Genomic DNA, 26044 nt, shown 5'->3' on the forward strand with positions numbered 1-26044 from the left:
CTTCTAAACCAAGTAGGTTTTGTTCTCTGCTAAAGAAGATTAAACAGTCTTTTTGAAGTTGTGTGACTGAATTTTAAGCAGATAAAGCAAAGTGCATGATTCTGAAATCTTACCTTTATTTGTCTCTGTTAAAAATGTTTTGCCTTTGGATATTTCCCTTTGTAATACAGGGGGCGCTCAGTAACTTCAACATTGTGTAAAGTTTCTGTAACGTCAAGTTCTGTGTTTTTTCTCTTGATGCTCTAGCCTCAGACAGCTACTGAGATGTCATAGTAGTAAGAAACAAACAACAAACATCTTGGACAAAAATGGAACCTGTCCATTTCTGCACCTTTCATGGGGCGGGGGGGGGGGACGGGGGACGGAGGGGACGGTGTGTGAAGCTGGGAGGGACACTACTGATAAGGTAACACAGGGCAGCTTCACCCTGCCGAGTAACCAGCTGGTCCACATTAAGGTAGCCTTACACCGTCTTGCCTTATGCTTCATCAGGAGACTCTCAAGATGCTTGGTCTTGTTGTAATTGTTGCTAATAGACAATAAAAAATACACTTTGTTTTTGTTGAATAGGGTTTAGAACAGCCAAGAATCTGAAACATTAGGGAAAAAATACAAATCCTAATTTTAATCTCCTTTTGTCATTTGTCATTCTTTTGATACAGGTGTGGAGACTGACTGGCTATAATTTAATTCATTCATTTAAAAATGAACATGCTAAGCAGTCCATTTTCAGAAATATTGGTGCTGGTGTCACCCAGATTGAAACTGTGCAAGGCAATCGTATCTTCTCCTGTGGAGCAGATGGCACGCTGAAAATGAGGGTTCTTCCCAATGCTTTCAACGTACCTTCAGGCATTTTTGACATTCTGTAGTGTTATGTGAGCTAATCCTGTTTTTATATAATGTCCCTTTAAGTAGCTAAAAACAGTGATATGCACTGTGGAAAGGAAACATTTTGTTTCCTTTCAAAGGAGTTACTGCAGCATTAAGTATTATGGGGGAAAAGAGTAAAAAAAAAAAATACTTTTACAACAGGTATATTTTGAGTATGCCCATAAGGATCACTGGGGTGGAAATGCATGTACTGTACTGTAAAAGCAAAGAATTAAACCTAGTACAGTCAGTCACAGGTGGGGTTATTGCTTAGTAACCCACAAGCTGCATTTAAGTAAGTGTATTGTAAAGATTCTGACAATTGTCAGTCACTTAAAAAGCACTGTGGCTCTACAAGTCAGTAAGCATTTCTGATGTGATTCTGATTATTTTTATCCCAGTTCCCACTAATTGAAGCATGTGTACAACTTCTCATTGTAAAATAGTTTAGTTTTAATTAAAGGTACTCAGTGTATTTGACTTTTGCAAGAAAGTGTAATGGATGCAAATGCCGTGGAATGTGTGCAATCAAGAATGTACTATGAGACATGTATCATTTTATGCTGAGATATTTTTTTTCCCCAGTTAGTATTAATACACAGTTGATACTGTAACTTGCACATCAACACATTTTTAAATGTGATGTTTTTTAATTTGCACACTATTTTCCTTTCTTTCTGACAGCTATGTTTTCTATTAGACACCTGCCTTTACTTTAGGAATGTATTGTAAGCACTAAATGTTTGTAGTGAAGACATCCATGATTCTAGTAAGCTTTTAGTTTTGAAATTCATTTGTCCAGAAAATACTTCATTAAATGAAGCTGTTAAGAGAATACCAATGGAACATATAATGCCACATTTCAGATGAATGTCAGGCTTTATGTGGCCAGCTAGTAAATAGTGGATAAAACTGGTAATTAAATTATTACCACAGTATATTGTATAAACTATGCAGAGTTCAATATTGTTTGCTTGTAATATAACTAGCTACTGTTGTCAGATGTATTTTTCTGTTGTAAACAAAAAACATGTTCTTAAGAGACTGGAACGGATGTCTGTGTATTTAAATGTTTAACAAACTGTCTTATTCCTCCAATGAAAATTTTGATGTCTGTGCTGTATTGTAAAGTATACTAGAATCAAAAGCACCTTTCTCCAAAGGTGATTTTAAATTGCAGGCTGTGAAGTATGAGAAGTATGAAAAGAAAGAAGAGTAAATGTCATTGTTTAGTTTTCCCTTTGTAATTTAAATAAATTACTTTTATTTCATGGAACAGTCCATTCCAGAACTCTTCCTTTTATTTAAATAGATTTAACTAAACCTCCAGCAGACTAACTGGATACTGCCTGAGCTAGCTTTAACTTGACCTCACACTATACTGAGATAAAAAGGATTAGCTGTTTGCATTTTATTTTCAGCTGTCCTAGAAAAGCATAAGGCTAACAGAATTTAGTTCTTCATTTCCAACAAAGGCAGCTGCAAGAAACAGAGCCTGGTTCTGTCACTGAGAAAAGAGGCAGAATTTGCTGGCCCTCATCTTCCAAGAGGTTGATCTGAGTGTTTCAACAATGACATTCAGAAATTTAGCAGCATTTAAGGTAGGCACATTATCTAAAAACTGTCACATCTAGCTTGAACTGTATTTGCCCAAGTATATTGCTGACCTTTTTTTTTTTAGCCAAAAAGTCTACTTTGTTAGTACCATAATTCAATTTTTGAAAAAACACCACACAAACACACCATGAAAAAAACTTACCAACAAAAAAAAAGCCACAAAAGTCAAAAGAAGCCCACGTACACAAAACCGTAGCTCTGGACAATGAAGTTTTGCACTCTTTATAGATATAGATAGAATTCTTGGTATATGAGTTTTGATGTATATACTAGTTCAAAGTATTAATTATGCTTTTTTGTTTCCCTCTGCATCTCTCCCCTTAGCACGCAAGGCCTGAATCCTGGCCTTAGTGCAACCAGCCAGTATGCTGAGAAGAGAGGATGCAGCCCAGGCCCAACCATCACTGTATCACACACTGAAGCTCAGCTGCCACAGAGGTATTTTTCCAGCACATTTGCTAGACAAGGTTCTGCTGGCATAGACATTCCCAAATTCATTAATCCGTTTGATGGTGCCTGGATGTCACACAGGTATTAAACAGCTTAGTGCAGTTCAGGGTTTAAGTGATACTTTGCTTGTAAGTATTTGGATGAGCTCCATGAACTTTACCAATATACACAGGCAGCTTAGAAATTCAGACAGGGATTTTCTGAGAGCATGATTCTGAATGTAGATACATGAAGCAACAGTAGGGATTTGTGTTTCAATGTTAAATTTAGAAATCTGAAATACCAGAACAAAATTAAAAATCAAAAAGTTCCTATTATTTCTTACCTCCAGCTCTCAAAAATTTGAATGTGAACGGGCAATCTCTGAATTAAGATTAACAACACATTAAGTCACTATGCACTGTGATGAATACATGCATTCCTGCTCCAGATACTTTATTTTTGAAGAATAGCAGCAAAAACGTATACCCTTCATTTTATGATTTCGTTTGTAGGGATGGATGTAGGGAAAAATTTTTTTAGAAATATACCTTACTATAATTAAGTATAGTTATAAGCAAGTTATAGTGGTATAGTTTACATGGCAGTGAGGGGCAAAGAAGAGTCTGCAGCAATACAAGCAACTCAAACACTGTTAAAAAGGGAATTTTAATCATAAATTTTACATCTTCTCTTCAATTTTAATACCTCGCTACTTTTCTTCCCACACTCCATTTACTAAACACAATTTAATGTATATTCAATATTTAATAATGCCATTATTCCCATTTTCCTTGTACTTGGGCTGGATTTTGCTTTTGATTATGTAACAGTTCACTGGACTTGTCAAATTTGAAGCTTTCTGCTTTTTTCCTATTTAAACAACTATTTCCATCCCCATTAATTTTAACAGCTGTATATCTTTGTCCAAAAAAAAATTCACAGAGAATCAGTGAAAAGTATTAAGTGAAAGTGACAGAAGTATTTGTACACAAAAGTTCATTATTTAGACATTTATACTAGACCATAATCACTGACTAGGAAATGATTGCAGATAAGATGATTGCAACTGAAAGTTATAAATAGTCTCTACTGAGCACATGAGCACAGAATAATCAATGTACATTAGATATAATTATCAGCTGAATAACAGGGGAAAAACAAAAGCAAGTTTGTGCTGTGTGCCAGCTGCAACATTGAACAGCTATTCTTTTAAAAAGATGAGAATGGCCTATATAATTGAAGTGTGTTTATACAAAGATGCCTAATCTCCCTTTTATGCACACTCACAAACCACCATCAGCGAACAGAAAATTATACCAAGAGACCTCCATGTGTATATCATATAGCTTTAAATAATCTGTTTAGTCAAACATGGCTCCCATACATGACATATTTTAAAATATATTCATCAGCCAAAATGTACAGGGTATACCATTAAGCTCCCATTCTCCCAGGTATACAAATTCTTATCTCTTAGACTGTATGAAAGCATAGCAAGAACAGACTGTGAAGACCGTAACTCAAACCTTGCATCAATCTGCTTCTCTTTCAATAAATCAAAAGCAAAACTTACTGTCATATCCTTAGTATCAGTCACATACATAATCCCACATGCTATGAATGCATTACCAGCCTTAGACTTAGGATATGTAGTATTGATATGCCGAATGACTGAAAATGTTTCTTCATCAATATGTGCTACTATTATATTTTCGTCAGTGCTTGAGGCATATATAATCCAAAGACCCTTCTCATCCACTGCTACGTTGAAATAAGTCTTCGAGTTAGAAAAGAGGTAGTTACGACCATGATATAAGGCATTTTCAATTAGCAGTGTCCCCAGCGATGCTTTATCAAGCCCAAGTCTGAAATGAGATAAAGTAAGTATTTGGTATGTTATGTTAAAAATTGATTCTTATACACACTGTTGGTTGAATCAATTCAGAGTGCATTATTACTGATAGAAGCATTGTTGAAAATACATGAGTTCAAGGACCATTCTGATGTCTTTTAAGATTAAGTACTCCACTCAAAGCACCTTCCAAAACACTATGAGAAAATTCCAAAGTAATAGCCAATCTAAAAGGTGCACAAGAGCATGAACTCGCTTTGGTAAGTTTCACTTTATTTAGTGTATGAGCTTTATTATCACTAGGATGAAAGAAGCAACTAAAACGAATGGGTATGAAAAAGGATTAGATACTAGGTGAAGGCCCAAACTTGTGAAATGGAATCTGTACAGAAGTTTGCTTTCTACTAAGTGGAAACTAAAGGGAGAAAATGTGATTGACCAAACCAGCATGAATACTGGGCAGGTTCACCTAGTCTTAGAATTCCTCTTTTGAAAACAGTTCAGATAATGCAGTGATTTGCTCAAGTGAACATCAAAGGAATAAAAAAAATCTACTTTTGCAGAGCCAAAATTGTGACCTCATGCTAGCTTCCAACAGGACAGCCTGAATGTCTCATCTCTGATGCATAAAATTGTTTTTATTCCTTGAAATTCCTTATTAGGATGATAACCTGAGGACAGCAGCATTGAGCGGCTAAATTGAGTTCCTCTACTAGTTTAAGAGGATAATCAGCTGCTATCAAGACACATTTGGAGTTAGCATTTAATCACTGAATAATTCAGTGCTTTAGCAGAAAAGGCAGAGAGAGTATGCTTTATCCTTTTAAGTAATGCCTTCTGTAACAAAGCACTTTTCATTGCCTGACTTCTAACTGTATAGCTCCATTCCTCAAATGGATGAAAAACATTACTCAATACAGGAATCTCCTACAGTTACAAAAATTTTCTTAAAAGACAGGCTTAATGACAGGAATATTTCAGATCCAGGAACTTACAACAGAAGGAAAAATACTAGAAGGATAATTTTTCTGTGGAAGAGATGTACTGGAAAAATCATCCTAAGTCAAGAATGACTAACTAGATGATTCCCCTCAGCTTTTATAAAACTCATTGTCTGCAGCAACTCCATGTTCCAGCAGCATGTATGTGCAATAAAAAAGGCTTCAAGGCTGGAGAAGATTTCTGAGAAATATGTGTGTCAACACAGTTAATCTTTTTAGTTGCTTCACATTTGTAAATAACATCCTGCAAGGACAAGGGCTAGAAGGACAGCCCTTAGCAGGAATAGTCACATAGAAATGCAGATTTTTTTTCTACAAAGAGCCAACAAGATAAAAAGCATCTCAAGAGTCATTAGGAACGTGCAAGTCCTGCAACAAAGAACACCCTGTCTTTTCCCCTTTTATGTGAAAATCCTGAAGGGAGCAGAAAAGTGAGATTCTCTTCTGCTCCCCCAGTCAAGGATAGTCTAGCCTAGAACTCCAAATGCTTCAGAAATCCCTTAATCTTCTGGCACCTTGGGGTAAATGACAAGAGATAGTGTAATATTTTCATCAACCACAGGGAACTCAGGCTACAAACACTTCTCTGATTGCTAAGATGAATAAAGTCAACCAAAAACAGAGGAAGGAAAGCATGTTATGAAACAAAGGAAGAAAGGACAAAGCAATCAATGTCAGGGATCTGACCGTCATGAGAAAACCTGCCAAAGGTCAGACATAGTCTTACCAGCTTTCAAATATAACAGGAAATTCCTTTTAAATATTTTTTTCAACATCTGCAAACTGAACCAACAAGGTCCTCACCTGTTCTTTCCATTAAATCAACACAAAAACTCCCAGAAGCTTTTATGCAGCCCAAAATCAAGGACTTCACTGTCACAGAATTGATAGTGCCTCATTCTATCTGTGCTGAAGGTAAATAATCTTAGAGTGAATAACTGAACAGAAAGGCCATCTCTCAGCAACTTCACAGAGGTTTTGAAAATTCCACAAATAGCTTGCATTCATCTGTATGTCAAGGCATTTCCCAATTAACAGTATCCAAGCAAAGGTGAGGAACCTCTCTCCTACCACTATGTATCGCTTGGACAGAGATGGTCTTTTACAGATGTATAAACAAAAAGCCCTGAAGATATTTAAAGGAGGTTGCCAAAAAGTGGGCTTGTCTTTGGCAGAATAAATATTATAGAATCCAAGCAGTTTGCTCACATTCCTTGGCATCCAAATGAATATGGGAAGGCAGCACTCACACCTGCTTGGGAATAGACATCAAAGTATAGTGATGTTCTTGGCTCAAACATCAGAGTCATGTAAGAGAACTTGAAAGCAGATGCAATCTTTCACTTGCCCTTGGACTGTCTTTCTTTGGCTCTCCCCACAAGACGAGATTTTGGTTTTGATTTGTATTGTCTGTCTCTGTACTCAGTAGAAACTGAAGAAACAGAGATTAATTTCCAGTTCCAATTCAGGGAGATACATTGGGAGAGTTGTAGGAATTTCTTATTACAAGGAAATCAAACAGTGGAGCCACTCCTCCACAATGGAACGTGCAATTCACCAGGTCGCCATGTCCTCAGCTGGTGCCTTAGTGCATTCCTCTGCACTAGCACCATTAACTCAAGCCCTACCAGCTAAGAACAGTGCTATCCGAGAGCAAAGCATGTGCATCAACCCAGCAAGAAGTGCTGGAAAGCCAAGTTCCACAAGTGGGCTACAATCACATAACTGCTCATCTGCATCCCCCAAATTGCAGATGAACAAATTCTTAACTCTGATGCAGGTAGATGCACAGCTTATTTAAATCAAATACTTTTTTCTGACCCCCAAATTCTTTAATCGGTTCCCCTTTCTTTCCTGCAATTATGAACACAGCAAAGAATCCAAGTGCAAGGACACCCACAGCAATGTAATGTATAATAGAAACCCACTGGACCCCAGGATAGCCAAAAGAAAAATGTCACCGCTGCACATGGCATCTTGTTAATCTGGAGGCCCAGTTGTCCTATCACGTAGTAACTATGCAGGTTAACCACTTAGACACAGCGCTGAACTATGCTTAAATAACTGACTCTCACAGCAGAGTAATGGACCTGCACTACCTTTCCCAGTTCCTCTCCTCCCACAGCATCTGCACAGACAGATGGAAGGCCAGTGGCCCACATTCTAGTTACAAATTGGAAAGAATTAGTAGTTCTGTTCTGGAAAGAATTCTGAACCATTCATCCATTCTTTCAAAAGAAACATAAAACAGTAGAAAGAAAGTGGTCTGCTTTTCTGAGGTTCACCTCGGTCATTCCAACCCACTGTTTCTCCTTCCACAACATCACCTGCCTTAAGCCAACTATGTTTGACTTACTTCAGAATGACATTGGTTCCTCCCTTTTGATAGTACAGATGATTGTTTTGTACTGCATGACCACATCCATAAAAGAATCCTGTGATGTTAATGATCCTGTAACTGTCATTCAGCAAGGCATTGGAATTCTCATATTCTTTTACAGAGTTTCCTAAACATAGGGGAAAACATGAAAGGAAAAAAAAAGACTATCATTTGGTTCATCTGATTTTGAAATCTCTATCCTAAAATTCAAACTCTACTGAAAGTCAATCTCAATCAAATATCTGACAGACAATTGTATTTGTGTTTTCAATAGTGATTCAACTTGCTGGAAAAATAAAAATAAAATAATCCAGAGACAAACAACAAAAAAATTTGTAGAATTGGCGTTCAAGGGCCTGTTTCCCAAAGACCTGATGGGCCCTAATTCTGAACACAGTTGGTAAATATACAGAAAATATTTCCTTTTTCCACTTAGGTCCTGAAAATTTTCCTGCACAAAATGTAGCTTATGCAGCATCTGATTAATTTTCATGCCTAGCCAAGTGAAAAGGCAAAACTCCTAGCTACAATTTAGGCAAGTAAAGCCATAGGAAACTGTTGAAAGAAAAGAATAAAAAGACATGAAACAACAGGTATTTAAACTTGGATTGGTAAAAAAACCCTCTAAAATCCTTAAACTATTTTCAAAATCTGATGTTGACTCTGAAAATGTCTAAAAATACCACAAATGTCTACAACCATATGTATAGTCAAGTACTATACAGGTAATATGGAGAATATTCTGAAAAAGATGTGGGTAAAAAATCCATCATACTTGATTAGAAATATTAGTTTACGTTGGAGGAATTAAGAAACCAATGTTAACATAATAACTGATTTTTGATCAGTGACTACTACTAGTGTACCTGAAAAATGCATGGTAAGCCAAATCCTTTCATCGCTTATATTTGCAGGTTCCCGCATCCAGGTTCCAAACGTTTGCTGTACACTAACAAAGTGAACAGGACTTCCTACAGATGTTATGACACATTCTAGTAGAGAAAAAGCACGTGTCCATTATCTGTGACATTAAAACAGTAACTTGCAGTTAGTCACGCTCTGTAGGAGGTTACCAGCTTTTTTTGAAGGACCAGGGGTTCTGTCTTCAGCTTTTCCAGCCAGGGTATCATCATTCGGTACAGCACATGTCTCACCTAGAGTTGAGAGAGAAAGGGTAAAACATGTCATTTTTCTGTATTTGACATGACAGATATGCACATCAGTGACTGCATTAAAATAAAGGAATGACAACTGGGATTTTGTTTCATCTGGGAAAAAAGGCTTAGGTTGGTCTGGTCAAAAAATGAGATTGAAAAAAGACTTGCTCTCACTTCCACCAAGGAAATGAAGTGTTCCGGCTGGTTTGTTTCCTTAATGTTGTCACGCTGACAGTCAACTTTGAAGACTAACTAATTTTGCTCAACAGATTTAATTCCTTAGCTGTGAGTTTCTAAGTAGCTGCTTAGAAAGACAGAGTTGCCCCTTTTCTTAGGTAATTTCAGACAACTGAGATAGCTGGCAGCTGGCTGGTTTAGCAGTAATACCAAAAATGCTTTCTTGGGAATGAGTGATGGCTAAATTCAAAAGCTTCATGCCCATATCTACATACACCTGCAGAGGGGGTGTATTCTGTAAGCAACACTGGGAGTTTTGCTTGTGCTGTTAATGCCCGAGACAGTCATAAAGTACTAACACATACACTGAGCACATAATGCGTAAGAATGCAGGTCAGTCATCCATGCCATTAAAGAAACAATACAAAAGACTAAGGGAAATTATACACTATATTCCTTGCCCACATAGAAATGGTTCACATTAGAAACAAACACCTGGAAACATTTTTCCCCATCCCTCAACAATGTAAAGAGTAACCAGTTGGTTTTTCTCTTAGCATTTACTGTTAAAACAATGCCTGAATGAAATTATTTATGGACTTCTTTCTATAAAGCCAGATACCTCTTCTGCCTTTAAAACAATGCAACACATTTCAGTTTGCTTAGAGTGAATAACCACAGAGAACAGTTCTCAGCTCTTTGCTGAAGATACCCTAATTTCATTGTTGCCTTGTTTTCTAGTTCCATTCTTAACTTTCATCTCCTTACATGTTTCACACTGCTTGACATGCAAATTCTTTTGGATGTACATTTTCGTTGTTGCCTTCCAATATATTTCTGGGATTTACAGGGCTGTGATGAAGTTTAAATGAGAAAGACAGTAAAAATATGAAATAACTATAAAGTAATGCTGAAAAGGTACTGTGACATTCAGGAAAGAAAGGACAGATTATACTGCATTGTTGTTTTCTCCTTTAGGTTATATCCTCTCTTTGTTCATGCAGAAGAAAAATACTCCAAGACAGAGCACGAACAACATGTATTTCTCCCACCCATTTATCTAGGACATTTGGTGATATGACATTAAAAGTCTGTAAGCAATCACAGTGCATCTCCAAAACAAGGCACAAACAGTCAATCCAACCACAGGACGATGAATGCCTATGGCTAGAATCAAGCAATCCCTCGAGATCCCTTTCCAGCTTCTGATCTCAAAATATTGTCAAAATATCTCAAAAAGAGGAACCCACTCAGCAAAATTATAAGTTGCAGTGCGCAAGTTAATTTCCTTGGGCTGAGTCTGATATAGTTAACTGAATGAGCAGTTCCCTATACAGGACTTTATCTAAGACTATAGAATAGACAAGGACCAGGTCAGTGTTTGTAGTGAAGCTGAGTGCACTATTTGCATTTGAGAATATCTGCAATTCTCTCTGAGGACTTCCAGCAGCATGAAACAGAAAGCAACTAAGATTAAAAAGACAGTTTTCAATGAGAGACTCGTTAAATTTTCACTGCTTTCTTTCCATTAAAAAAAACACAAATATCTTACTGATTCCTATCATAAAATATTCTGGCTGAGAGTTAATGGAGTTTACAAGACATTAAAACTATTGATTTGGTCTGTCTGGGGAGGATGGGAAGGATGGAGTGAGGGAGTGTGGAGCAGGGATGTTTTGTTTCTTTTTGAATTAGCTAACAGTACCACTGAGAACAAATACACCTGAGCTTCCAACTAATGATTCTCTTCTATTAAAGAAATAAAGTTTTACCTGATTCAAAATTTAATTTAAAGAAACCATTCTTGTATTCTTATGTAATAAGTTAATTACAGTTATAAATCAGCATGAGTATTCTCTTTTCTTCGAAGGGATGTGCATATTTAATTAAAAAAGCTGTCTCATTCTTTGAATTTTGGTAATAAGACCTCACAGCCTACTGCCTCACAAAACGTAAATGCTCACTGAGGAAGATTTCATCTTTGCTGAGTTATCTGAGTATAACTCCCATTTGCACACTGGGATTTAAAATCCATCAGAAACCCATCAGATAGCTTATCCTCCAAAGCACTTCAGTCCGTTTCAACACTTGAAAAGAGGCTACCTGAGTAAATGGTCCAATTATATCCTGTACAATAGTTCATGCATTTCTGAATTTCAAATAGGATGAGATTTCTGTCTCAGCTATCTACTTTCCATTGTAAGGAGGCTCTTTGGGCTCTGTTCTGATACTTCAATACCCAGAATCACCTGATTTAGATTTTTACATGCTACTACCATTACAATGACATGCTATATTAAAAATAAGAGGTGGAAAAAATTGATATGTGTTCCACCCAGTATTAAATATTCACTGGTTAATAGCATTTATAATAATAATTAAAAAAAGATTTTTCATCTAAGCAAACTATGCAGAATGATGGTGACAAAAAAAACATATCACCCTATTAATGGTGAGACATACAAATTGCTCTGCTTGTTTCACAGATAATAACTGCATGAGTTCTTGTGCTATTCTCTTTCGGTATGCCTATCAAGAAACCACATTCCCAGTTACAGAAGAAACCCCACTTTACCAAACACTTTCACAGATAACTCTCCTTTTCTCCAGAAATGTGAAAGATTGGTAACTGAGACATGCTTTCCTATTTTTTTATAGGATTACTCTGACCCCCCTGAAAACAGGCATCTCAGCTGGGAGGAAAATTTATCCCAGAACTGTAAGGATAGCAACAGTCACTGAAAGCCACAACCATCTTGAATGCAATACCATCCAGGGGTAAAGGAGAAGGACAGCCAGATCCAGTATGTAGATCCAAAACCAAAAGTTCGCTTCCATTCTCAAGCTGGAGTAAGCTAGTAATACAATGCTGTTCTTGCACCAGCTTCTCTTTGCTTTCCATAATCTGCTAATACCTTGAACCAAAATTTTCCAGTTACCACAATACCACAGTGTTTGTGGAACCCATGTTCCTGAGCATCCAAATCACCAGCTCCTCTCGTCTTCTACTGCTAATTCTGCACTGGCCAAAAATAAAAAGGCTCTCCTCTTCCAGTATGTGTAGAAATGATTTGAAATGCCAGTCTCAAAACCAGATTTTTTTTTGAGAGTTTTCAGGAATGGATGATAACATTTTTGGCCAAAATTTTCAGAAGTCCAGCAACTACATACATCCATCCTGAAAAACTTTTAACACATAGCTGCTGATTTTCACAACAAAACAATTAAGAACATCCTTCATTTCCAAGCACCAGTCTTCCCAGCCACACCCACTCCCCCCACCCCATGTGCCTGAACTGGCACTAAAAAGCATTAGAAAAATCAAACTCTCATTTAATGCTTCTAATTCCAAACAGAATTGTTTAGAGCATTAGAGAGATCAAAGACCACAGAGATTACATTTTCTTTTCAATGTTGTTGAAAATAAAGTTGATTACAAAACTTGTGAATACTTTCAAAGAGTCTCAATGTCCCTGTAAACCTCTTAGAAGCTATTCCCACTCAAACATGCAAAAAGAAATACAAGCCTATCTGAAAAATCCAGTTTAAAATGAAATGTTTCTATGATAAATATATATATCTGTAAAAATACAGTAAGAAATGTATTTACTATAGAAGGGGTTTAGAATATTAATATAGTCTTTGGTACCACACTGACACCAATGCTTTCTTCCACAAAGTATTTACCTATTATTAATATATTTAAATTCATATAAACTTCAGGCATGGAAAAATATGATCAGTACACTGTATCTGTCAATATATTTACAAAATACACTGTTCAAGACACCCGAGTATTTCCAACCCGTTACCTGCTGGAGGAGATACCTGCCAACTAACTTTCTCTGTATGTGCTCCACGCAGCAGAGGCAGAGCTTTACTCATTAAAAAATGCACGTGGGCACAGGCACAGACACACATGGATTGCATCTGAGGCACAATTTTAATCTATTTGAGAAAAAGATCTTCGAAAACATGGATAGAAGTTGTGACATGAAACACTGACATAATTTTTCAACAACCCACAATATCAAGTTAAAATCAAGAGGATTTACTACTATCCAGCACACCTGATAATCATGCCAGAGATATCTCATAGCAAACTCTTAATTATGTCAGCACCCTAATCAGTGACTTAAAAAAAAAAAAAAGCATAGCAGCTGCTACACTTCAGCGTACAGTCTATGACCTGGCAGTCTGGATACTGATATTTTGGTTCTAACAGTATCTGCTGTGCAATTTGCAGCCACAGTTTGAAGGGAATCTACTATGTCTTTAATTATTCCTGAGTATTAGAATTAGCCATATATCTCACCAACACAGCTACAGTAAAGGAAACAAACAAGACTTATGATCCACCTGTCATTTGGGATACAATAACGATAAATACCAACAACGGAAAAGAACTCAAGATCACCCTGCTCCAAAACTTACATATTCAAATAGACACAAAGCCTCAGAGAATCCTTTTGTATTCCTCCAGCTTTTAAAAGTCTTAGCTAGTTCAAGCTTGCTTCAGTTCTGCCAATGACCAGGCAATTTCATTTTGTAGAATACAGAGAAATGCAGCCTGGTTAAGAGGTGTTATAGTTACATGTAAAATTAAAATTCAGTATTTAGGAACTAACCTGTGCATTTGCTGCTGTATATGTTCTCCTGAAGCTGTGCTTTGCCTTTACCTTTACGTTTTCCTGGAGGCCCTGGGGGTCCAGGTGGTCCAGGGGGCCCTGGGGGTCCAGGTTCCCCTTTTGAACCTATGTACAAAACGGAGTACAATGTCACAGGCCCCATAGGCAACAGGCAACCTGCAGAGTACTGTACGTGTCCACATGATGGACTTTGAGAGATCTCAAAAACAGCCTCTCTCTTCTTAAGAGGTTTCTGCATACAGAAATATGGTGCAATAAACTCATTGGGATACTGTTTGGTAGAAGATGAACCATGCAGAACTTCACAAGTTGTAGGACATCAATGCAATTTATCTGTCTGGATTACAGGCACATTAGAGCACTATAAAGCACCGTTACCTTTTACTTACTGTATCCTAAGACCTTGTCCTGGTTTCAGCTGGGATAGAGTTAATTTTCCTTCTAGTAGCTGGTACGGTGTTACGTTTTGGATTCAGTATGAGAAGAATGCTGATAACACACTGATGTTTTCAGTTGTTGCTAAGTAGTGTTTAGACTAAGTCAAGGATTTTTCAGCTTCTCATGCCCAGCCAGCGAGAAGGCTGGGTGTGTTTCCCCACACTGGGTGGGGGGAAGTGAGCGAGCAGCTGCATGGTGCTTAATTGCTGGCTGGGGTTAAACCATGAGAGACCTCAACTTCAGATGCTACAGTACAACAATTTTACACAGCTTATATTCGTGGCTGCTTCATGTATTCCCGAGTGGAAATCTGCCCCTCATTTTCTCATAGAAAAATAAAACTACACTGCAAGAGCGAGCAGGAGGAGGTCAACTGTCTGGAAGTGTACTGGAAAGGGTGGAATTCATGCACGCCTCAACCCAAAGCCCAAGCAGAAAAGTTTTTGTGAAGACTTGCATTAAAAAGAGGACATAATCTCCTGGACAGAGCGATACTCAGACTTCACTGTGGATAAGGTGGTTATGCTGGTTGGTCCTACTCCTGCAGATCACATTCATGCTTCAGAAGCAGAGTATATCTTTTTCTGTCAAGTACACTTGCAAGAGAGCTCCTAAGAGCACTTCTTCCTACCTTCTAATATCACATCATTGTTTGCATCCCCCTTTTCACCCTTTGCTCCTCTTGCACCTTTTCCTCCTGGCATACCATCCTTGCCAGGTAAACCCATTTCTCCAGGTTCTCCTTTCTGTCCTTGGTCACCTTTTGGTCCTGGCACACCTAGAAATAAAAAGCATTTCAGTACCAAGAACACTGCTCCAGTATTAAGCATAGATCAATACATTTTTTTAATAGAAAATATATTCAATCTAGTTGGTTTTTTCACCTGTATTTAACTAGGTAGCTGTAATTTGTTCTGATTTCAAAACAACCTTGTAACCTAATATGACGAAGGGAAACTGTGTACTATCATGTGGCACAAATAATACATTCTTTACCTAGCGATCTCTGAGTTTTGAACATGAAATATATAGACCTGGGCCTCGTTAACACTGGCTGGAGAGTTTCTAGTTAAGTAGGAATACTAAGGGAAGATGTGAAGCAAAATATTTATTTCACATTTGTAAGGCATTAAAGAAGGACATTTTCATGGTTCCTCTAGAATTTTTCTTAATTAGGCACTAATGTTACAACACACATTGCACTTCTAACATTTTCCACTGTCCCAACAGAGCATAGAGCTACCTAGTAACATATTCACGTGGCTACTATAACCCTCCCTCTACACTTGTTAGAAGCACGATCAGTCCGCATACTTTTTGCACTTCATCATTTAGTAAAGTAACATATCTAAGAAGGTATTCCTTTGTCCTGTGTGATTTAGTTGTGCAATAAGGAAAACAACGGTGTGTTTGTACAACTGACACACCAAATCCTTGCACCCTCTACTTTTGTTGCAGTTAGTATTTTCTTGCTTTAGGAGAGAGAAACGTAACAGTTGTACAAATAAAAATGTCAGTGTTCTTGCAGGCATAGGTTTCAAATAAATTACATGTCTTAATACTCGAGAAGAAAATGTTTGGTTTTCTACTTATGGTTCTTCTATTTAAATAGATTTTGTGAAATCAGAAACAGAATTACAGTTTTGGGGTGAAATCTGAAATGTGTCTTTGGCACAGTTGCCACCTGACTCTCTGAAGACTGGTTCTCACTTTCATTTCCATTTTTAAAAATCCGTTGAGGATACTGAAGCGACAGACCATGTCGTGTCTCAAGACATAGTAGACAATTGTTCCACTTGTACCTGCCAGCAAGCCCGCACGGCTAGGTGCAAAAGCCAGGATAATAAATGGGCCCCTCTAAACACCAGCCGGCTAACGTCAGCCTGCCTACTCATCAACATGCCCTTCCTCTTCTCTACCCGCTCTCAGTTCTACCCCTCTGATGCCCTTTTCTCTCCTTACCCTCCTACCACACACAACAAGCTGCTTTCTCACTCTGCCTTGAAGACACCAATTATCCGTCGGTGCTGCACATAGCTATTGTGCGTCAGATAAGCCAGGGGATAAACCAATTACTGCTTCACAACTTCACAGTAGTTTACAGGCTCTGAGCGCAGGAACGGCCTCCCTGCCCCTCCAGCTACCGCGCAGCGATCTGTTGCATCTAGCATGCCAGGTCTACTACTGTTCTCTATAGCCAGCCTTTGCCCCGACCCATTTCCTCACGTGCTGATGAGCTGGACAGCTAAGAGACGACAGCACTTCTGCTGCTGGTTCTCTCTGTGCTTAGCAGAAACGTGTCACGGTGACATCAGTAAGTTAGGCCAAATAGTTTCCTCGACCAGCACGGAAAATTGCTTGTGGGCTACACACAGCCTATGGACTATTTAGCAGAGCTGCTCTATCCGTGTCAGCTACATCAAACTAGTACCTGGAGACCTAGAAACAAAGTTTATCGGAGACTAAAAAAAAAAGTTTCCTGCTCCAAGAGTTTCCAGCCTAAATGGACAATACAGAAAAGAAGAAAAATACGGACATACACTGCTCCTGCCATAGTTATTATGAATCTGGAACCAAAACTGTGGTAACAACTTCCACCCCCAAATTCTGGCTTTCTTTTTTTAACACATCTGAAGTCAAAGAGCCATTATGTTGACAGGTTGAGGGAATGGAAATATTCTTACAATAACAGTATTTGCTAGCAAGTTCAGAATACTAAGATTCAGTTAAGTGCATTCACTAGCTTTAATGTGCAATATTCTGTAGTGTACGTATACCATCTTCCTCACTGTGGAGTAAGTCTGAAGTAATCTACCAAAGCTTAGTATAAGACAACGAATGCTACAGAATTCTGTAACGTGCAACTTCTTTGTAAACACTGAAACCCTTCTCCCTGTACAAAAGTCTGAAAGTAACTACATCTGAATGTAACAGTAAGAAAGGATTTCTTTTTTAAAAAACCACTAAAAAAAAAAAAAATACCTATTTTTCCTCTTTTTCCATTTATTCCTGGTTCTCCCTTTTGTCCTGGTATACCTGGGACTCCATCTGATCCATTGTAGCCAGGCAGTCCATCAAGTCCAGGAGGTCCTGAACAAACCAAAATTCAGCATAACTGAATTTTCACTGTTAAATGCAATTTATACTTAAATCTACTATATTTACATATAGTGTGTTTGTGGGTTGTTTTTTTTCTTAGACATACAAATTCCTCTACTGGGCCATTACGTTCTCCATGCCAACAGAGTACCCTCCTAAAACACACCAACAAAAAACCCACCGCCAAACGAAACCAAACAATACAAACAAAAAACACCCACCCACAACAAACAAAAACTGTGAAACCAAGCTTGTTTGCCCTGGCCTTAGCATAAGAAAACTGACTGAAATGAATACTGCACACATTTTGCATTAAGGCCAACACACAGCAGCCTTTTGGATTCCACCTCAAGGACAAACACAGTGGAACCCATCCTGTTTCTGAATTTGGTAGTGACTATAACATCTTCCACAAGCCACATCAGCTTTAGTGTTGCTTATGATATTGGCCAGGCTAATCTAACACAAGAAAAGCATTTACCTACTTGTCCAGAATACTGTAGTGCCAAACCATGACTGGTTGATAGAGAAGACATCACTCCCTCTTCGTCGCTATTTGAACCCCCAGAAACAAAAAGCACCTGATAGTTTTCTGATACAGAGATTTATTCTAAGCAGACCCACAGCTAAAGAAGCACAGAAAAAAAGCAAGTAACCATTCATATAGCCTAGCAACCACAGGAGTGAGAACAGAGTGAGAGAATTAAATAAGAAAGGAAGAAAAATTATGGGGGAGGTGGGAGGGTGAAATTAGTAACAAACAATTTTTTAAAGAGATGGTTTTAGTGTTAAATTATAACATCAGTTTACTTGGGGGATGTGTGTATATATATACATACACACACACACACTCATCTCTTCAGCTGAATGCTACTTAAACACTCAGTTCTATCTGGTTTTGATCAAATATGTTTTAGCAAATGTGAAACTTTTCTATTCCCTCCCCTAGAAAAGTATAATGTCTAAACCCACCCCCCTCTCAGAAGGGGCATGGGCTGACCTAAATACAAAACTCATAAAGGCAGGCAGTCATTCAGCCCTCCCTCATTCTAATTAGCAAAGGAAGACTGTTCTGTAAAAGATACATTTCTACATGTCAACAGTTTGTACCAACAACAGTTTCGACTACCCAAAAATGTTACTGCAATTGTCCAAGTATCTTACCTGGGGGACCTGGGGGTCCTACAACAAGAACAAGAACACAAAAAAGAAGAAACAGTGAGTTTAACCCAGCAAGAAATCAAAAAGCAGTTCCCAACTGAATTAATAAGCATTAGATCAGAACAGTAAAAGGGGAGGAAAGCACCTCAAATTTCAAAATTAACACCTATGGATTTAACTGCTTTGTATTATAACTATTTGAGCATTAGCAGAAACTCAGACTTACTGAAAGAGTATCTTTAAAAGCAATTAGATATACACATATGTTTTGCTTTTTGCAAATTTTGGTTCATAAAGGTTTGATAAACAACTACCTCTACAATGTAATCTCACTGTCAGGGGCTTAGGTGCCTTTACAATGCCAGGATGCAAGGCATCTAACAATCAATACATTTCCTTTATGTAAGTGTTCTCCAAGATCCTGTTAAGTAGAAAAAGAATAGCTTTACAATAGTGATGAATGTCACAATTAAAAATCCTGTTGAAAATACACATTAAAAATACATGCTACACTTCTTCATGTTTTATGGATATTTCATTGCAGTTCACAATTCAGACTATTTCAATAGAAAGAAAAAAAAAGGAGGGGGAGGGGTGCATCATTCCTATTAACTACATCTAAATCACAATCAGGCTTTTCCCATGTAATTGTTCTCCAGACCAGACCAAGCTCCTCACAGAACCTGGTTGGTGTATTAGAAATTGGACTGGCTTCAGTTATTCAGCAACATGTAATACAATAAAATCTGTCTCACTCTCTCTGACTTAGTTCAAGTATAGGGCCTTAATGGGAAGAAAGCATAGCAGGCAAGAGTAAACCAGAAAACGTTTCTGGAACAAGATTTATCTTACATGATCCCCAACACACATTTTTAAAAAAAACAAAACAAAACAAAACAAAAAAAAACAAAACCAAAAAAAGACCACACCACAAAAAACAGATGAGAAAAGCAAGTTAGGAGAATACAAAGAAAGGTGGTAGTTGCAATTAAAGAACCAAATTAGTTCTGTGAACATTTTTATCCAGCCAAAGTACCGTTTTGTTTCAGCAAAACTCTCTACAACAGAAAGTAACAGTAATTACTAGATTTCCCTAAAGAAGACAATTTTCAGCATTAATTAGAAAGCGCTATGAGGAAAGTGAAAACCATTTTATAATACCATTACAGCAATTATCCCTTTTAATCAGTACAGGCAGTAACATCAGTTAACATCTTTCTGCCAATTTTCCAGTAAATGACCATTTTTTTGCACCCTACAGTATTATGTCCATTAATGCGTTCAATTACGTCCTCATCTCAAAAACTGCTGATCTTGATTATCCTTGTATAAACATAAGATAAAGAGGAAAGGTGCTTGAAAAGTAGCAAACGTCACAGAGGCCTATAGCAGAGAAAGCCAGTAATGGAGACAAAATTTAATAGTGTCAAGAGAGCAAAAAGGTGCAGAAGGCACCAAGTAGCATGAATTCAGAAGTCTGGAGCCCAAAGAAGCAAACTTTTAGGTTGTCTGCTGTTCAGCCTCAGTTGCAATCAGAACTGATCTACAATTTCGGAAGTAGCATTTAGCATCTGTGTGTACTAAGGTAATTCTCATTTAAGTTGAAATCAGTTGAGCCAAATGGACCTTACAGCCATTTGAAAACACTAACCAGACAGCAAGTGAAGCATCTTCTTAACCTCATAAAAAGTGGCTTATTTCTGATCTTCTCATTTCCAAAAAGAACAAGACTCAGTCTGTTACAGACTTCGAAGCTGGACCATAGCCCTTAAATTGGCTGCTACCTGACATTCTCTTCACCAAATCACATAGAAACTTCTCACATCTTCTCCTGTCCCAGCCATCAGCCGTTCAGACTCCTCACTGGTAACACGTGAAACCCAACCTCCTGTTACCGTGGTCCAACGCAGGGGAGGCAAACGCGCTGCTCATCAAAGTCCCGCTACTCCACGGTGGTTTGAAAAATGGAATCCCGTTTCTACACTCTAATACGTTCATCCCATGTCAGCCTTGAAGTGTGGGGACATACACAGAAATACCAAGACTGAACCTCAACTAAGTCTATGAGATTTGCTTATGAAAATTACATGGGAAAGAAACAGCTCCACGTAATGTCAACTGAGCTCCTTAAATTCCAGCATTTATAGTAAGGAGGTATAGACAACTCCCAAAGTAGCACCTATTATCTTTTTTAAAATAAATAACCTAATTGATATGTAAATTCTGATAGAATAAATAGCATAGTTCTTTGACGCAGTCATTGACCTCAAGTTCTCTGAAAACATTGTAATTCTGTGTTCCAGAAGATAACATAGGTGTAATGCTTAAGGCAATAAACATACCTGTTAAGCAGATCCCTTTTGTGCTGTTACATAAATCCACCATCACTCGGACCTAATATTGCAAAGAAAACAAAGTTGAAAACGATGCATGCCATAAAAGTATCTAGTTTACTTTGCCTACAGAAATAATTCCAAAAACAAAGATACAACTGTCCCCTCTGTACTTGTAAGAATAAACTGTTTAGAACTACCTTAACATTGTGACACCACCCATCTCTTCAGGCAGCAATTCTCTTGTAGAAATCTGTTCAATATACCCCATTTTAAACCTTACTGAAAACACGAAGGAAATACTGGGCAGACAACTCCATACATCATCTAGGCATTAAAATTCACACATTACTGTAAAACGTGTGGTTGTCCATGCATTGACTCTATTGGTGGAAGGTATTAAAAGCCAACATAAGCCAATAAAAATTACATTCAATTTTATTTTATATTGGTATCAACTCATGGATACTTTTCCAACACAGTATATCCAGTGAGAAAGATGACCTATGTTCCAAGTAAGCGATTTCTTATCTTGGAATGACCAAGATCTGCAAATTTGGAATGGACCTTCATCCGTTCAAAACACTTCATCCCAACAATGACAGACTTTATAAAAACCAAGCTGGAAGAGATAGTCATACAGATGCTTTTCATCTACAATAGACTAAAATTTATCAATTAAAAAGTCATCTTTGCAAAATACATGGGTTTTGGCTGGGCCAAAATGTAATTCACATTACATGTCCTGCATGCTGAAAGTCAACACTCTAAAATGTTTTGCAACTCACAAAACATCCAGCAGAAATAAGAGTATTATGAACAGGAGCACTGAAGTGCCTCAACTCTTTATGGGAAAGTCTAATGTTCATAGTTAGGAAAGAAAAAGATTGTTATTTCAGGGCTGTGCAACATATGATAATTTATGAACTGTTTACCCAGAGTTGCACATTTATTCATCTTTGTACAATTACTCCACTTACAAATAATGGAATGCACTAGTCCCAAAAGACAGAAAAAACAAGTGCAAGTCAATCTGAAAGGCAGACTGATGTTTAATCCCAGCATGGTTATTTGCTGTCATCAATCTTTATTTTTACAATTAATGCATCATTAGCTTCAAGTGACAAATCTAACAGACTCAAATAAAGGACAATTATTTTGATGGCAAGTATTCTTTTGCTGCAAAATCAAGCTATGTTTGACTATGGGTTTCAATTCTGTCAGATACATACTGAGAATTTACTGGATTCCAGACTGTACTAGATCAGCTCTTATATTTAGAAGTTTTAGACTCAATTTGAATTAGCTGAGCAGAGCTAACTTGTTTTGAACATCAGAATTTGCTTGTTCTCCTTCCCCTCACACCCCTCAAAAACACTTGGCTTCTACCCTGTAATTTGTACAATACACGTTGTCCACGTGCGCGCTAATTCAAACTGCGTTTTAATCTAAACGGTTTTGTTGAGGTTGCTGAAGTGATTACGACTTGCTTTGGGGCCCTCCAATTATCTCAGCACCATTATTTTTACCAACCAGTGCAATTCAGGTGATAACTAAAAAACGTGGCACTGAAGAAGTGAGCGTGTTACAGCAAACAGCCTACAACAGAACCTCCAGCTTAACTATGAAAGATGAGTACACCAGTCATCCAATCAGCCAGCATCACCTTTGCCATGAAGAAAAGCTACAGATAAAAGTATCTTATTTAATTTCTAAACGCTAAGTTTTCTCCTGAAGAAAAGGTGGGGGGAAAAAAAAAAGACAACATAAACTACGAAGCAACTACTCAGATAACTACATATCCATAAGCCACCACCTCTTGCACTGTCTTAAATCTCACTTTCAAACTTACTGCTCTCAAACTTATTAGACTATTACCCTCTCATCAGCCTCTCTACAGCAGCAGATTTGCCATTTTCCTATTTTTATTCTCTTTCAACATAAATATATATATTTATAAATACAGAAATAAATAAACAGAAGGCCCAGAACCAAAAACGTACTCGCATTATGAAAGCTAAAATATGATTTTTTGATGCCTAAAGTTATTTCAGATTCTTCAACAGTGGCCACAACAGATGTCCCTCGCCCAGCAGTTGTGTAGAGCAGTAGGCTATTGCTACCTGCAGCACCGATCTGCAGAAATCTGTGCCTCCGCTACAAGGGAGATCCCGCTCGGGCAAAACCTCCATTCAGGCCCCACATTCAACAGAGGCTGGAACTTATATCCTAAGGCCCACCAGTGTAGTAGCAATCACCTCACCAGCTGTAAGGAACTCTGTCTCACGCTACAGAAGTATTCAAGCCTTCATATTACGTTAGTGGGAGTTGGATACAAAATACAAAAATGCAGGAGTGGGAGGGGGGGTGCCTGAAAATTTTTCTAAGGACTTTTTTCCCCTTGAGCAAGTGGGTCTGCACACAGTTACACACTCTTCTGAGCAGCAGGCAGAATGAAAAATATTTGATGGAAATCTTGTAAGAACAAAAAGGCACGACCCCCCTGAGCGACTCCCTGTGGGATACACACATTTAAATGAAGCACATCGCCCACAGCAGTAGTCACAGCGGTGATGTAAATGGAGGAGCTGCACAAGTGGATAGTCTTGCCACATGCTGTTAAAATATACACCGTGTCACTCGGTGCTATTCGGAGGGGGCAATAAAACTCATTTAATCCATACATGCTACCTAATGACAGGGGAGTAGCATATTTAACTGCCACTGTCAAAATCATCCAGACATCCAACTGCCATTAACGATTGAAGTCTGAACTCCTAACAGCAAATGGCATCAACAGTGTTCAACCCCTATCAGGATCTGAATCTTTTCTCTTATAATTTTATTTGTGGATTCCTTAGACTCAAAGAAGAAATTCAGATCAGATGGAACAAAATGAGCTTTGGCTGCCAAACACAAAGATGATTTCTTAAAAGAAACAGGAAAATGTTTTGTCTAAGTGTTTTGATGAAAAGCTTAGATACAGCACACAAAAATGCTTCACTAGGGCAGCTATTTATTTAACGTTACCTGATCCAAAAAAAAAAAAAAAAACTAAAGAAAACACACTGGTTTTTTCCAATTTTTTTATATGTTTCTAGAAAGTCGTTTAAGTTTTTGAATTTGAAATAACCCTGTTCAGTAATAGTAACTTGAGAATTATGATCCAAAAAAATAATGTTTTACCTTCCACTTTGACCTAAAATAATGTTTAATTTTTTTTTCTGAATTGCCAAAGAGCTGAAACGTGCATTATTCATGTTATTTTTAAGACCATTTTGGGTACAAACCCATGTGATTTTAAGACTACAGAAAATTAAACGCTCTGGTAAAATGCACAGAGTCCAGCGAAAAATGTTGCTACTTTGATAAGTGGAATTGGAAACTAGAACCGAGTATCTACTATCTTTCAGTTTTGCCTCTCAATAAAAAGACATCCTTTGAATTGCAGAAGTCTTGTACTGCAAATTCTCAACTCAGAGCATAAGGCCTTAAATGGCCTAAGCTAAAAAAAAAAAAAAAAAAAAAAAAAAAAACCACATTATTTCTTCTAATCCCCCAAACAACTGCATAATCAGAACTCTATGCTACGAACACCTCTGCTCTGCAATCTCATTAGCTCTAATATTAATGGAGATGTTATCACTGTAAAATCATCATTGCAATGGTTTATTAACAAAAACGCCAGCAGAAGATTACAGAAAAGGTATTTTCTGTAAGTAATTTTTTAAACCAGTAACATTAGTTACATAAGTAAGAGCTTGAGTTAGCCTTTTCTGCTTTTTTGTGGGCCTAGGCCTGCAATCCTTACTGGGGCAGAATCTCTGCTAAGGTTCCCTCAACAGTGGTATTTTTCTTGCATTTCTTCTGACTCAGAACTTAACGGCTTTTCCAATCTACTCAAAATGTTTCAACTATACGACCTGTATAATTTCCCAACTACACAGCCCAGCTCCTACCGTGCAAGGACAACCTTTTCCACCAAAGAGCAAAACACTGGGTGGTTTTGCTAGGGAAAGAACACACGGTTCTCCTCTTCTGGCCCGTCAAGTTCCACCTGAACTTTAGCGCTTCCTGAAAGGGCCCCTTCAGTTTCAAAGAAACGGGACGGTAAAGTTGGTCCGGTGCCGAACACCATCACACACACACACACACACGCACACACACGGGGTTCCGGCAGCGGGGCAGAGATTTAAAAACCTGAAGCCTTGGAAACCAGAAGGCTGCCTTTTTAGTGGCAACCCCCAGTTCTGAAGTGTCGTTCAATCCACGCTCCCGGCAACCAACCTCACTCCGTCCGCCTGCGTTACTGTCGCCTTCAAAGTTTCATCCTAACCCGCTTCCTCCCAACCCGTCCACCCCGCCACCTCCGCCCATGCAGGTGGCAGTAGGCAGCTACTCTTTCTACGCCTGTCGCGGGGGGCAGCGCCCCGCGGGGGGCAGCCGCAGGCGGGCGCCCGCCCCCACGCCCCCCGCCGCCCCGCCGGGCCGGGCCGGGCGCCCCGGCCCTACCGGCACCATGGAGTAGGTCATCAGCATGAGCATCTCCTCCGTCTCGGCGCGGACGTGCCCGCGGGCGCGCTCCCCGCGGCGGCTCCGCTTGCTGCGGGCGGCCGCGGGGGCCCCGGGGCCGCCCGGGCGGTCCCGCAGGAGGCCGAGGCCGGCCGGCAGGTCCCGCAGGGGGCCGAGGCCGCCCGGGCGGTCCCGCAGGGGGCCGTCGCCCGCCTGGGGCCGCGCCGCCTCCAGGTCCCGCAGCGCCGCGCCCAGCTGCCGCCACTGCGCCAGCAGGAAGAGGGTCCCGGCGGCGCTGAGCGCCGAGAGCAGCCCGACGGCGGCCAGCAGGCACGGCAGCGCCCGCCCGCCCGCCGCCTCCAT

The 26044-nt window shown here is 38.8% G+C and overlaps 2 protein-coding genes across 6 annotated transcripts in view; one reads left to right on the forward strand and one right to left on the reverse strand.

The window, feature by feature from the left end:
• The window catches only part of DMXL2 (Dmx like 2), a 55301-nt gene extending 53152 nt beyond the window's left edge, over window positions 1-2149 (forward strand). For all 5 annotated transcript variants that reach the window (XM_075045247.1, XM_075045248.1, XM_075045250.1 and 2 more), the window contains one exon: window positions 663-2149. In XM_075045247.1, the coding sequence (XP_074901348.1) occupies window positions 663-872 (210 nt within the window). In that variant the 3' untranslated portion in view covers window positions 873-2149. The remainder of the gene's footprint in view (window positions 1-662) is intronic.
• Window positions 2150-2549: 400 nt separating this feature from the next.
• On the reverse strand, window positions 2550-26044 carry GLDN (gliomedin). The gene is made up of 10 exons (XM_075045253.1): window positions 25682-26044; window positions 21179-21230; window positions 18840-18857; window positions 17559-17666; window positions 15208-15354; window positions 14118-14243; window positions 9229-9309; window positions 9022-9147; window positions 8132-8282; window positions 2550-4787 (listed from the first exon to the last, which is right to left on the reverse strand). Exons 1-10 carry the CDS (start codon window positions 26042-26044, stop codon window positions 4331-4333), a joined length of 1629 nt encoding a protein of 542 aa, XP_074901354.1. The 3' UTR covers window positions 2550-4330.

This window comes from Buteo buteo, chromosome 13, assembly GCF_964188355.1.
Source record: "Buteo buteo chromosome 13, bButBut1.hap1.1, whole genome shotgun sequence".
NCBI lineage: Eukaryota > Metazoa > Chordata > Aves > Accipitriformes > Accipitridae > Buteo > Buteo buteo.